At 48.4% G+C, this 13,909-nt stretch overlaps 3 protein-coding genes across 3 annotated transcripts; all 3 read right to left on the bottom strand.

Moving 5' to 3' along the window:
• Positions 1 to 2,786: 2,786 nt before the first annotated feature.
• Positions 2,787 to 5,558, bottom strand: F5147DRAFT_786681 (alpha beta-hydrolase; the record flags this gene model as incomplete). The annotated part of the gene is made up of 13 exons (XM_041442933.1): positions 2,787 to 3,516; positions 3,570 to 3,607; positions 3,658 to 3,908; positions 3,965 to 4,016; positions 4,067 to 4,172; positions 4,230 to 4,497; positions 4,554 to 4,623; positions 4,672 to 4,742; positions 4,843 to 4,917; positions 4,975 to 5,015; positions 5,065 to 5,129; positions 5,183 to 5,331; positions 5,383 to 5,558. Coding segments are annotated over 13 exons (1,617 nt in total), but the record flags the coding sequence as incomplete, so codon positions are not given.
• A 952-nt stretch (positions 5,559 to 6,510) lies between these two features.
• Positions 6,511 to 8,623, bottom strand: F5147DRAFT_18766 (uncharacterized protein). The gene is made up of 15 exons (XM_041428466.1): positions 8,485 to 8,623; positions 8,385 to 8,402; positions 8,307 to 8,316; positions 8,232 to 8,251; positions 8,150 to 8,182; positions 7,904 to 8,086; positions 7,817 to 7,847; positions 7,723 to 7,755; positions 7,594 to 7,670; positions 7,487 to 7,541; positions 7,336 to 7,434; positions 7,175 to 7,285; positions 7,074 to 7,117; positions 6,989 to 7,014; positions 6,511 to 6,938 (listed from the first exon to the last, which is right to left on the bottom strand). Exons 1-15 carry the CDS (start codon positions 8,533 to 8,535, stop codon positions 6,791 to 6,793), a joined length of 939 nt encoding a protein of 312 aa, XP_041296306.1. The 5' UTR covers positions 8,536 to 8,623; the 3' UTR covers positions 6,511 to 6,790.
• Positions 8,624 to 9,485: 862 nt separating this feature from the next.
• Positions 9,486 to 13,793, bottom strand: F5147DRAFT_678360 (uncharacterized protein). Its single transcript, XM_041436201.1, has 2 exons — positions 13,170 to 13,793; positions 9,486 to 13,116 (listed from the first exon to the last, which is right to left on the bottom strand). Exons 1-2 carry the CDS (start codon positions 13,735 to 13,737, stop codon positions 9,791 to 9,793), a joined length of 3,894 nt encoding a protein of 1,297 aa, XP_041296305.1. The 5' UTR covers positions 13,738 to 13,793; the 3' UTR covers positions 9,486 to 9,790.
• Positions 13,794 to 13,909: the final 116 nt, after the last annotated feature.

Raw genomic sequence — 13,909 nt, 5'->3', positions numbered from 1 at the left:
CAAAAAATTCGTAGTAGTTGATTCGTGTCTAGAAGTGGGACTAATATCAAGCGCGCACACATGGTTAAGTACTCCCTTTGAATGAACGCAGGGTAAAGAAGTCATCCAAATACAAGAATAGAAAGTGAGGATGGGTATTGATATGCCAGCGATAAAAATTACAACATAGCAAAAGAAAGAACGAGGTATGAACATAAACTACTCGTCCATGTACTGTGTCTTTATTGATGACCATCAATGAGTTCAGCAGATACACAGCAGACAGAGAACAAGAAACGAGTCCACCATGTTGGCTTTCTGATGATAAGAACGGTTTCTGAACGTGCACCTGTTGCACCTAACGTGAAAGTACTAGTAGCAGAAGGAGGAAGTATGGAGGTGGCGGCAGACTGAGAGCGTGATGGTAACGCCGGGGGTTGATTTTGAGATGAGCCTGGCTGCTGTGCTTGTTTCGTATTGTCCCAATGTAGTTCCGGCTGTGGAGCAGCAAAAAATGCCTTCAGAGATATTCGATTTCGGCGTTGGGAAACACAACTTAAGAAGTACATACCTGTTTGGCTGTGACTACAGCAACCTTATTGACACTAGGATCATAGCGAAGGGTAGTAGATGGCTTTTGGTGGTGCTGTATTTTGATCTTGTTGGGCTGAGAGCAATTGAATGGCAACGAAGTGCCATCAAGGAGTGCATGTGGACTCTCCGAAGGTGTGAGAGTGCGGTGACCAGGGAAACGAGCATAGGTGTCACGTATCACAGGCGACTGAGAAAACGGAGGTGAGAATAAGAACCAATCGATTGAAATGCTGATAGGCGCACATGAACACCGTCTCGAACGTCATCAAAACAATCTCGTGGTGTTTGAAGATTATTTTTAAGCTGATCTGGACGCCGCCAAGCATCGGACTAGATTTTGGACTTGCATTAATATCTACCAGGAAAGTTGAAGACATGTCACATACATCTATCAACGACTTCCCAACTGCGACCTGCGGGCAGGATATTAGCGCGGTCTTTACCAAAGAATGATGGGACGCTATGAACCTTTTTTTCGTGTCCGCCCTGCAATTCCTAAGAGCAGATATCAACAGGATGATGAGGTGGATGATTTTTTTCACTCACATCGGAATGAGACAAAAGGTCTTGAAGGCCCGCTTCTTCGAGAATTGCGTAGGTGTCCCATACATACGCACTTTGGTCCCAGCAACCAGTGACCAGCAGCTTTCCATTAGCGGAAAAGGCCGCACATTCTACACGATTATTGTGTGGGAGGGGTCGACCAACTGGGAGGTTGGTGTCAAGATTCCACAGACGTGCCGTTTCATCACATGATACACTTGCAAGTAGGCAGTTGTTCTGAGACACGGACATGGCGTAGACAACACTTTTGTGCCCTCGGAGGATTGCGATTTGCTGCCATGTGGCGGTTTCGAAGATCCTAATTGAACCATCGAATGACCCGGAGATAAGTTTTTTTTCATCTGATGTCCAAGCAAAGCTGTGAACTGCCAATGGGTCGTGATCGAGTATGGCGAGCAGCTCGCCTGTCTTGGCGTCCCAGATTTTGATTGTACTCTCGTTGAATCCGCCTGTCGACGTCGCAATTTTGGTTGAGTTCGGTGAGTATATTATAGCCCACACCCACTGATGCCCGGTCTTGATTGGGCCAAGAATAGTTTCTGAATCGCCGGTCTCAAGGGCCCACATCCTTGCCGTCCCATCATGATATCCACTCGCCACTCGCCTACCATCTGGACTCCAGCACACTGCCAGCACGAATCGAGTATGTCCTGTCCACTTCGCAGTGACCTTCCCCGTTTCGACATCCCACAATCTCACTTTCCCATCAAGATATCCGCTCCCAACAGTATTACCATTCGGAGACAATGCTATGGCAGTCACTCCGATCTCATCGTCCTCATCCTCACCATCTCGCCAATCATGACCTATCTGTGTGCCACTCTCCAAGTCCCATAGTCGGAGTGAGCCATCACCAGAACATGTGATGATCCGTTGCCCACAACGCAGATACGCGACACCTCGTACGCCGTAGGTATGGCCTCGCATCTTATGGCGGGGAGCGACAGCCGGCGTCTGTTGCTTCTTACTGATTGCGGGGGTCATTTTGAGCGCCCGGCGCCTCCACTACAAACAGATCGTGAAAAATGTATGCGAGAGCGCCTGCCGTGATCTTGAATTAGAACGGGCGATCTTGCACTGAAGGAAAGGCTTGCTGGCCCAGGGGAGGCCCGTCCTCGACTCTCTTCGATACAGGACAGCTGAGTATGCGGAAGGTGGCGTCCTTCAAAGTTATTATCTTTGCGATGAGGTGAGTGGCCAAAATTTGCCTAACAGCAGAGCACTCACGAATTGAAACCAACTCACACGGAATGCACACTCCAAGTACCAATGCGAATGGTCGACGCTGAGATGGTGGGAGCTGCTAAGACTCGGAAGTGTGAAATCAAACCTAAATCTGATTTGAGGGTGTACTTAACGTGTATACAAAGTTACCCTCGTGTTTGATGCACAGATCAAGTGCTGTGTACTGTGACATGATGTACATGCGCTCGGCTAAGACCTATTAGTCGCAATTTGCCAACTTACGAGATCTTCGCTTCCGTGTTTTTCTTCCTTCGAACCCGAGGTCTTCAACTCTTCGATATGTTTACGTTGCAACTTGAGCTCGAAGCTGAAGCTCCTCGCATGTACTCGACAGGTCGACTCATCTTTTCTTTAAATGCTGTGTTTTAAATCCTCCCTGCTCCACATATCGAAGCGGTACGAACTTGAGGTTTCACGAGCGACAACTGTCAGCCCTGCGACTTTTCACCCTGGTGGTACCTGGTGACTGGAAATTGGTTGGCGAGAGCAATTCTCAGTCGCCGTTTATCAAAACGATACCGTTCGGGATAAGCATGGTGAGTGTTGCAATTCGCATAATCGGTTCAACTTCCTTGTGTCTATTAGTACATCAGTATCAGCGCACCGACACAAATTATCATGCTGCCGCATGGTTGACTTTGGCCGAGGTCTCCACGCGGCAAGCGTATAGCAAAATTCTCTCGTGCAGGACAGCATGAAAGACTCAGGTGTCTTGAATAGCTTCGACCCCATATACATCATGCAAGTCGCCAGGAGAAATGTGGCACCTGCCCCTTGATGGTAATATTACTGGTCACATATATAGGACTACACATATGATACTATTACAAGCGCTAGCTAGTCTGTACACAAGTAAAACACTGTCAAACATACGAGTTACTACAGAGGGTAAGTCAAAGTGAAATTTATCAAGTACTCCATCGACTCCTTTCTGTACGTGTCCTGAATAATAGCGGGTGCAGACCAAGGCCATTCACCCAACATCAGCATATCCTTCGATTCAACAGTGTATTCTGGCCAGAAAACACTATTAGGAATCCAATTAGGATCGAGGTGTGCTGCAAAATGGATCAAGAGATGCAGCAAACTCCCTTGCACACCCCACTTCTCGTAAACGAAGTCGGAGCTGTGATACTAGGACGAATTGAGTAACACCTCCATCACGTCTTGACTGAATGTACACATACCGCGCCTAGAAACGGAACTACCTTGAGACCCTTGCTGACTGAAAGAGGCGGTTATGCTTGCTTGAACGGGTAAAGAACTTCCACGCACGATAGGTCCATATCTTTTGTTTCCCCGACCGCTCATATATGAGAAACCGCCTCGGAGCTTGGAAGACAGCATCTCCCTGAAAAGCAGCTATGCGCTTGAACTGCGGGGTCAGCTGGTCACGAGTTCCAGTTCCAAACGGAGATCCTGCTGTTGGATCTTGGGGATACATAAGCAGGATTCTATCGATCTCCTCGTCTGTCGCATTGCGCGCCCAATATGCTTTCAAATATTCATGAAATTCCTCACTTGTCCTAAAATAAGTGAGGTGAATTAGGGCCCTCGACCAGAAAAAAGTAGGTTTCAGTACGTGATGTTAGTGGTACTGAATGCGAAAGCTGTCCCCTCGTCATCGCAGTCACCTATACCCCAAGTTAGCTACATGCTACTCAAAGCGACAAAACACCCATACCTGTGATAAAAGGTACATTTGCAATTTTCCCCTGTTGGATGAGGCGCTGGAAGTTGTCTGTCAAAAATGTTCCATCTGCCCTTGGCATCCAAACCAAATCAAGTGACTGCCATAATGATGTCTGTCAATGTCAAAATATTGATGCTGAAACCTAGTTAAGAACCTGGTAAGAAAACATAGACGGTGTTTTATCCACAGCGGCTTGCAGAATTTCCTGAGGTACTGCTCGCAAGCATTCCAATGTATCGATTGCCTCCTTGCAACATGTTATATCAACAAGAAAGTCATAATATCGTTGACCATTGGTGATATCGCCCATAGGTGTCGGGGACCCTGACTGCATAAATGCCGCACGGAAGAGACCGTCATTGTTACCATTATAAGCGAGCATCTGAAGAGCAACAGATATCGCTCCGGCACTTTCGCCCCATCTTTGTGGTGTCGAGGTTCATCAAAGTTATACATATACCATTAAAAGGACGCTCACATAGTCACCTTTGCTGGATTTCCGCCAAATGAGCTGATGTATCTTTGAACCCAATGAAGTGCAAGTCGCTCTGGTGGAATTATTAGTTCAAAGAAAGTCAAAGAAAGTCGGACCTCACGATCTCGGAGACCTAAGTTTCCAGTCCCAGCCTGCTTAACTTCTTTGCTCGCTAGGAATCCCCAAGCTACACTGATGTGAGTAAAGTTCAATATTTATGAGGTAACCTACCGCTCAACCTACGACACGTTGCTGTCAGAACAAGCATGTAAGACAACAGAACAACCATCACCGATAGTTCATGCTAACGTAGATAACTGGTTCTTGCATTTTCAATGACTTGTGGACTGTGATATTACCGAATTCTCTGTATGCATGGATTATAATTCATCATCTCGATGCCCAGATATGTTTGATAACTCACGATTGACTACTCCCGGTTTCAAAACCGCCACCGAATATATACTGGAGTTGTGTCTCAGCCACGCCAAAACAGGATGCTACTAAGACTGACCACGACTACCGGCAGTTTTGATCCAGGGAGTATGACGGCAGGCGTGAATACATTGAGCGTAAGACCTGAGAGCGAATAGTTCACATAACTGGCATGAAGCTGGACTTTAAACACTCACAATCTTCGCTTGATTCAGTGATGACTCGGCCTATCCCTCTTCGTATTGGTAACTTCTGTTGGGGGCAGGCGGGACCATAGGCTACTGCATTGTGTGAACCCTCATAAGAAGGCACTGGTTGAGGGACTTGAAAGCGAAGGCTCCCGATACTGCGATAGACAGTGAGTCAATAAATATTTGATCGTGATGGCCATACTGACGGGGGTTTAGCGAAGGGAATGCCTAAGAATTGCGCTGTATGGCCAATGAACGTGCCAGTGAATAACGCATCATCTAGCTTCACGATTGGCACAGATGGAAGATGTCGAAAGGCCTGCTGTGTCGTGCAACAGACTAAACTGGGCAGTACGAGAACGGCCAAAAACGTAGCCGACAAGAGACAGTTCATGATGTGCGGAGGAAACGACCAAGAAAGAATGGAATACATGAGCATTTATCCCATCGCGGGTACATGCCAAGCGCTCGTGGAGTCGGACTGGAAGTAACCCGTTCCCGACGAAGTCTACAGGATTTTAACTTTATACGTGAATAAAAAGGTTCTACGTACAATGACACCAGCACTCATGGCTAGGTTTGGGCTAATAATGTGATATCCTGTATTAATATGACGAAAGCCTAGGAGGGAGACTGAGAGTCAAACTTGTACATACATAACTGGGTTGACTGAGCGATCAACAGAATTGGGCAAGGCTCGGAGATGTTGTGATTCCGTATGCAAATGTCCTATATATTAGTATCGGCATCACGTTAGCCCCGTTCCGATTCTGCCGAAAAACTGGCTGCACCAGCAACATTGGCAATTTGGCATGTTCGTGCTGGAGAAGGATTGTCCAAACGAAAGATTTGCGCCAAGATTCCGTGGTAACGATCAGCACGGCTCAAACTCCACCACTATGCGTCCCACCTGCTTGCAAACCCTAAGGTTTCCTCAAAAGCAAGTGAAAACAACCTGCGACTGTAAAAAAAAATCACGTGTTCTGGAGCTATCATTAGACTAACAAAACTCGCACCACACAGTACTAGTACTACTGCTCACCGAATTCTGAACATCACACCGCGGCACCAGGCATTGAAACCCAGGGCTCGGCCAGTCAAAAATTTCCAGACATGATGAACCTCGTGCGCGTGAGCGATGATTCCAGTTCATTCCCAGCTGCCTCAGTAATCAATGATGGACTCACTGTCATTTCCTGCCTGATACCCTGGCTACAGTACCCAGTCATTGAGCTCGGGAGCCTAGGACCCTAATATATAGGAAAGGATTTCGTCACGTTGGAATATCTGACCATTGCACGAAGACGCCATATCCCTTTCGGTTCGGAACAAAAAGGGTCCCGGTGAGGTTTTAGGGTCTTGATGTGCTGAAGTCATGGCGCTTCATTACATAACATTGCCATCATGCCGTGCTTCTGGCTCCTCACAGTAAAACTCGACACCCATGGATGATAAATAGACGGGTCCATCCAAATGTACCTCCCGCCTGTGTACGACAAAAAATGCAATCCTATAACTTAAGCGCGTCTCGACCCGACCAAGCCCCCATAGATAATCTCGTTCAGTCCAAGCTTCACTCCACGAACGACGCCGAATAAACCATACAATGAGACGTCACACTGTAGTAACCATAGAGTCTGCAGGTGACACGTCGGACATAGGAATATGTACGAGGGTGTCAGAGCCGTGCGTCTGCTGGTCGGTCTGCCAGAGAAAGAGGTGCATGCGCGTGGCCAAGATCGCGAGCAAATAGAATTGGAAACTGTAGGCGTGGTTGGTGTTGTGATTAGGAATTCGCAAGCAGGTACATACTCTTCGCAGACATGGGGGTATGCAGTCTGGATGTGCAGAAAATCATTAACTCGATCATATTGAAGGGTAATTGGGTTTCACGCACTTTCGATAACAACGTCTGCGTTAGGATGTTAATGGCTGAGAGGACTATCGGAGCAAGAACCATCATTCGGTGAGCACGAAGACATATGTGTCCTAACTTACGCAGACCGCATGTATAGTAAAATATGTTATGCTTCACCAGGACGTCGTACAGAGGGTAATTCACCGCCCGCCACCTCTGTACGGCACGTATGAGTGTGAGGAGGGCGAGTCCTAAGGAGAACATCAATCAGCGCGCGTGCTTCCGGTTTCCGGTGACAAACCTAGTTGAAACCCAAACAAGAGAAGAAACGTTATGGAAATTTGGACACCAGATAAGGTCCGGTAGCAGCCTTGGGTGCCCTGCATCATGTTGGTCGCAACTGCGAAAGTGCAGTGAATATGCGCAAATAGTGATAAGAGGTATGCGCAAACCATGTGAGACATCAACAGTGACAACGTCGACGGCGATCGATGCAACTGCCACAACCTGTACTGCATCTACAACGAGCCTGGAGTGCGGTGAGGCTGAGGGGACTCACAGAAAAGATGAACAACATGGCTATGAGTACGATTCCATTCTTGTTCCAGAGCACATATGTTCTGAGCAAAAACAAGACTGGATGGATCGGATAAGGAGCACGTGTATATCTCAGGGAAAGGAGACATACATTCGGAACAAGCGATCGATATGACGCTTAAAACTGTGAGAGGACAGAGAAGCGGTCGGTAAGAATGTCCATGCAGCGTGTACCGTGCACGTACAGAAGTAGATGATCTTCACCATATGGCATTTCTGTAAAAGACAGTAAGCATTCATTGCTTTGGCAAGTTCACTGCACGTTCACATACATTGGGATTTTCATTCGGGGTGGAATACACTGAAGCGCAGTATGTCAACGCATAATCGGTGAGATGTGTACTAGAGTTGAACATACAAAACTGGTACGTGATAAGGATGAGAAAGGGGACATATCGTGCAATAACATAAAGGCCTTTAACCTTGGTCCAGCGCGATCGAAGTAGGAACGTCAACTTTGAATTCAAGCATATTATGATCAGTATAGAATTCGAAACGTGTACGAACTAGTGCATTACCTCTTCGTGAAATGAACAAGCAAAATCATAGATCTGGATAAGGAAGTCTAGCAGCGGATGGGAATGGTTTGGGAAACCCTACCCAGAGTGTAGTCATCGACGCTGAGCTGTCAAGTTAGAACAGCAATCCAAGAAGAGTTCAGACAGTAGTACGCACCGAATGTGTACTGGCAGCATATCGTGATAATATCTGTTGTTGCATTACCCTGCTCACATCAGCAAGAAAACGACGCACTGCTAAGAATTGCAGACCCTGCGTCGTTGCGACATCGTCAGCTGAATAGTAAGAGTCCGTCTGCATTCGTTCGAGAGGCAAACAGGGCTTTCGTACACACCTCAGGCTCATGAACCTTCTCATCTTTTATCAGCATGAACGGCGAACCCATCAATATGGGGCCATAGAAAGTCCCTTCGAATTGCGGGTATCTTGGCGCATTGACGAACTTTAACGAGTCGCAAGATCATCAGATCATCAAGTTGCTGGTCAACATCTCGGCGTGTGACCGATTACCAAAAATAGATTGCTTGATGTCTAAGCCGAGACAAAGATCTACACAAACTAGTATATACTAATGTTATCGTTCCGCACATCAACATCGATGCCCCGCCTCATTGTGTTTTTGGATCCCCGATCACGATCATCATCAGATTTCTCTACTACGAGTCGGGGGTTTTTCACCAGGACTTCGCTTAGCACTTGAGCTAAGCCTACCAAGCACTCAGTGCGCTGCATCTTATATAAAATCTATGATTATCATGTAGTAAAATCAATCAAACTAAGCCCCTGCGCACACGACTTGGAGATGGCCCGTTCGACCTGTAATGGACACTGCACAACCTATGTAGTTGGAATCTGTTTCATTATCCTGTGCACGCTGGAATATAATCAGATCCGGGAACTTCCATGGTAACTGAACTATAGCTATAACGATGGATGAATCAATTTTACGCCAAGATCTCACGGAAAGTGCCCCTCAGCTTCATGCTCGAGGGACTCGGACAGGTTTTGTTGCGTATCGAGAGACAGCAGTACATGACACGGCAGCCCAGCGTCGCGAATCGATCTTAACCGGCTCACGAATGGGACAATGAACCCAATTAAGAAGAGAAAAAACTCAGCTATTACGAATCACGCCGACCGTCTTCAGCTTGAGATGCGGGCTAGCCTAGCCGCGATATCATACGCTGTTTGGATGTGCAGTGTCTCTGAAGTACTTGTGCATGGTTAGACATCAAATGAAACCATCACACGCGCAGCACGTAGCACAGCATGCTCACCTCGGCATTCGGAAAGTGATCATTTGACATTACATCTTTGAATTTGGAAGTTCAAAGGGGTGGGCTCAGTGCAGAGTGCTCATCATGATTATCAAGAAGCGAGTGTTACACCTTGTGTTGTTCTCGTGCGTTGACCTCGAAATCTCACGACGGACATTCTTCCCAAGCAAGGATTCCGATTCATTTTATCACCACACTCCATCGTCTGCATCAGGAATCCCCAAAGGTGAGATGCAATACATCTTGTTGAGTGATAAATATTACACGGGCACCCGAGATGTAATTCATATACCTTAAGCGCTTCATTTAAACATTCAATATTCTATCCAGTAGTTAGAATATGCAACGGCAAAAGAACTCGCACTAACCATAAAATACGCCCTCAAGTCTTTCATGCAACTCGCTGCCCAACGCCTGCCGGGCAAATTCTGCTCGGTCTGCTATCCATTCCCCACTTGTTTCAAAACAAGCAGGGGGATAAACAACTGTTTCTTCACGAACCTGTCGATACCTCAGCACCTCACGCACAACGCGTCCATTTCCTTTCTCCACTACCATCTTCAACAGCATCTTGGCCACATCCTCCTGCTCAGCTCCAACTTCCTCGGACCGAAGATCAGGCCAGATGTTGCACGCCACGTGGTGTACCGCAACAAGACGCAGGAATCCATCAACTGATCCTTGGAGCAGCGCACCGGCGTATTTTCCGATCATCTCACCTTTCTCGACCGGGTACAGGAAATCTCTGAGATCCCCTGCGATGACCTGGTCCACAGGAGTACGTACAGTACGCAGCACATGCGCAAAGTCTGCCCATAGTATCCGACGGTAGTCGATGGGATAGGTTAGCGCGAGAGGTGGAAGGAGAAGGGATGCGAAGGTTGGGTGTGAAAAAGAGATGGCGTCGTATAGTGCCAGGAAGTCTGTGTAAAATTGGTAAAAAGGTGTGCCCGATCCGAGGAATGGTAGAGAGGCCTGTTCCAGGTCGATATCAGGCAATCTGGATGAAGGTGACGAAGCAGAAGGAGCACTGAGGGTGAAGGGCGCCAGGAGGTCAGACAATAATTTCGAAACAACGAGGTCTCGGAACACTTCTTCTTCGTCTCCTGTTGCCGGTGAGGGATATTCTTGCTGTTGGCCGTGTTCGAGCATGAACACTTTCATACAAGCGAAAACCATCTCTGAACGCTTCAGGGCGAACTGGTTTAAGCTATATCGTACCACAATTTCTTCCGTGGCTTTGATAAACAGCAGCGATGCGCGAACGACGTCAACTTCCGATGCATCCCACGACGAAGGAAGTGCCTTGAAAACGGGCGAAGACCCAGATCGAAGAAGATGGTCAATTGGTGAAGTAAGCCACACATGAGGTAACGGAAGGCCAGTTGGGCGATGCTCATCAGGGACAGATGATAAGGAGCTGGATGATGGAAGGCGAAGAGTTGTACACCGCATGATCGACTCTGGTGTGACATCGCTGGGGGCAATGTATACTTCCCGGTTCGGGCGAATTGTGTAGTCTAGAAAGGGCTTGATGACACTCCATCCGCCCTTCTCCCAAATGCTAGGGTGTGCCATTGCGCCGAGGAACTGTGGTGTGAGGATTCCTAAAATAGCCCCAAGAATCCGAAAAGCGTGCTCTTCTTGTCCAGGGAGCTGCCTTTCGAGAATTGCTACACCCTGTGCAACCCAGAGGTCAGGTGAGGTCCCTGGGATATGTCGCGATAACCTATGGAAATACGCCAAAAATGTCGCCAGGTGCTTGCAGGCAGCTTGCTCGACACCAGTAACAAGCGACCAAAGGGAATGTGATACGACAAAGGCACAGAAGGATGATAGCTCAGTGAAAGGAAGGTTAAACGGCGGGGCACCAAGCGGAGAGGCAGTGTTTGCGTCGGTGTTTGCGACAGGCGTGCATGCAAGCCACAGGCGGACTACAGAGGAAAGCACGCGCGCATGCATACCAATACGCTGCAAACGTTGGCATCGCTCTAGTAGCGACGTGTCGTGTATCTGTGCGAGTTCAGCGCGTAAAGCCTCTAGGGAAGCTGTTACTACGCTATGTTCAACTCCTTTGCTAAAGCCGTCCTGGATTGTGTTGAGAGTCTCTGCACGTTCTCCCTCCCCTCCCCTGATGCCGTTGACCTGAGCACCCTCGAGCCATGCAGAGGAAGCACTCCAGATGGCTGCCCATACTTCTCCTTCATCTTCCGTTATTCCCTGGCGAAGCTGAAGCACCTCGGCACCCCACCCCCAGCTAGTCACCTGGCTCCACAAGATATCATGCGGTGGAGTCGTGTGATGTGGATCCGTTGCGCAGACTACCCATGCTTCCACAAGTCCTGCCCATGCCACTTTCAGCGGTTTCGACTTGGATGAGACGATATAGGTGAACAAAGAAGCAAAGTAGGAAGCGGCAGATGTCGCTATATGTGAATATAGACCGTAGGATGCAAGAGTGGCATATAGGCGGAGGGTTTTTATGAGAAGTTGTGTGGCAAGAGACTCGGGAAAGGGCGAAGTGGGAGGCAGCATAGTAATAAAACGAAGAAGGGCATCGGCTGGCTCACATAGTGCCATAGCGTTAGTCCGGGAGGATGACGCAAGGACAGCGAGGCACCGGAGAGCGACAGGGTTAGGCAGGGGTGTGTCTGACGGGGGCGGTATAGGCGTAAGAAGGAATGTCTGTATTAGGGCGGGGAGCAATCGAGGTGTCTTTGAGATTGAATCAGCAATAGTATTCGACTCCTGCGATAACCGAAAGACAATGGACAGAAGTTGAGCCAGGGATTCAGGGGGCAAGGATGCTTGCGTGAAGATTTCTGTGGCTTGAGTGAGGAAGTCGGGCACTTGCAAAACGGACATGATGGCAGGAGCGAGATCTAACTCGGCATGCTCAACGTCAAACACTGCGTCCCAGTCGACGATACACTCCCGGACAACCTCAATGGCCCGGACACCGACGCCACCCTTCTCGTTCATCGCGGAGAGGCCGGCGGCGAGAATACGTTTTCGTAGTTCCTCCTCCTTCCCCTGAAGTTCCGAAATCCTGTCTGGGTAGTTGGGGTCCCTCGCTTGCATGCCCAACCGGCGCGCGATGCCAACTAAGATATTAAGCATCATGGTGCGTTGCGCAGGGACAGTGGAGCGAGACAGCAAAAATATATCATCAAGAGTGTACCCTGCGTGATCTCCATCTGCATGGTGATGTAAGCCAAGATGAGATGGCAGAGCAGCAGAGATTTCTGCAGGTATAGGAGCACCCGTCAGATCGAAGCGAAGCAAAACCGGCTCCGAAATGAACGACGAAGGTTTCATCCAAGACATGGATGGGTTGTCTGCAGGCATATTCGGGAAATATCGTCTCCGAATATATTCTGGAGTGCCTTCCTCGGGCTCTGATCTATCATCCGTAATCTTCTGCACAGGCCTGTCGTCACCCTTGGGGCTTGCAGGAGAAAGTGGTCGCTTACACGGCAAACCATTCTCTTTGAAGGTACCCAGAGAGACAATCGATGGGTCTGGGAAATCTGGAGGCGGAGGGAGCGCAATGGCCTTTCGTTTGGGAGATACTGGTGCAGACTCATACACGTAGACATCAGCAGGCGTCAATGCCGCAAAGCGAAGTTGACGACTAGCTTTATTGGGTGACGAAGGTCTAGTACTGCTTTTCACCAGGATCGGGGGAGCTAAGATGCAGCCTTCGTGTCAAAATACCCATTAAACCCGGGGAGTGACATGCCTCTTTTCCCGAAATCTTCCAGACTCTTGACCCTTGAAAGGTTGCGTCCGGTGGTAAAACCAGGTAGGGAAGACACGATCGGAATTTCGCGGGAAACTTCGGAAGCCTGCTCATTTGGTATTAGTATACCCTCAGGTATAGCGGGAGCCTTCGTTGTATTTCTTGATCTTGCAGCGCGTACACGCTCCAGAAGGTCAGCTGCACCACTTCCCAGTTGCTCTAAAACCTCGCATCTCTCTTGTTCTCGCTCCTCTTCAGTCATATTAGCCACTCGGCGCTCGTTTTCGTCACTAATCTGTTGACGCATAGCATCATCGGCGGTGTGTGAATCCACCTCAAGTTGTTTGGCGGGACTCGCAGGGTTTACGAGAGGTACGGTTGTGTGCCTGGCATTGCTACTGCTCTTTTCCTCTTCTTTGGCGCGAGCAAATGCGCTCTTTGACCTGTGCTGGACAGCTGGAAAACCTGAGCCGGGAGTTTTTGCGAATCTTGAAGAGGGTAGGCTCTGGGCTGTAGATGTCTTGCGTTCAAATACAGAGCCAATCAGCGAGTTTTCAGTGGAAGACATTCGCAGTTGCAAAACGCCAGGAGATCATAAGTGGAAGCAGTTTATCAGGCTTGGTGGGCAAAGGGACAGAAATTTCTGAAATCTGCAGTTACGTAATGATAGCCGACATATTACATAACAGTTGCCGATGCCGACTTCAGCCAATAAAAGATCGTTTATCGTTTATTAGTAT

This window comes from Suillus discolor (assembly GCF_016758755.1).
Source record: "Suillus discolor strain FC423 chromosome Unknown F5147scaffold_10, whole genome shotgun sequence".
Lineage (NCBI taxonomy): Eukaryota > Fungi > Basidiomycota > Agaricomycetes > Boletales > Suillaceae > Suillus > Suillus discolor.
Note: the sequence above shows the minus strand (reverse complement) of the source record. Positions and strands in the feature narration are given on the sequence as shown.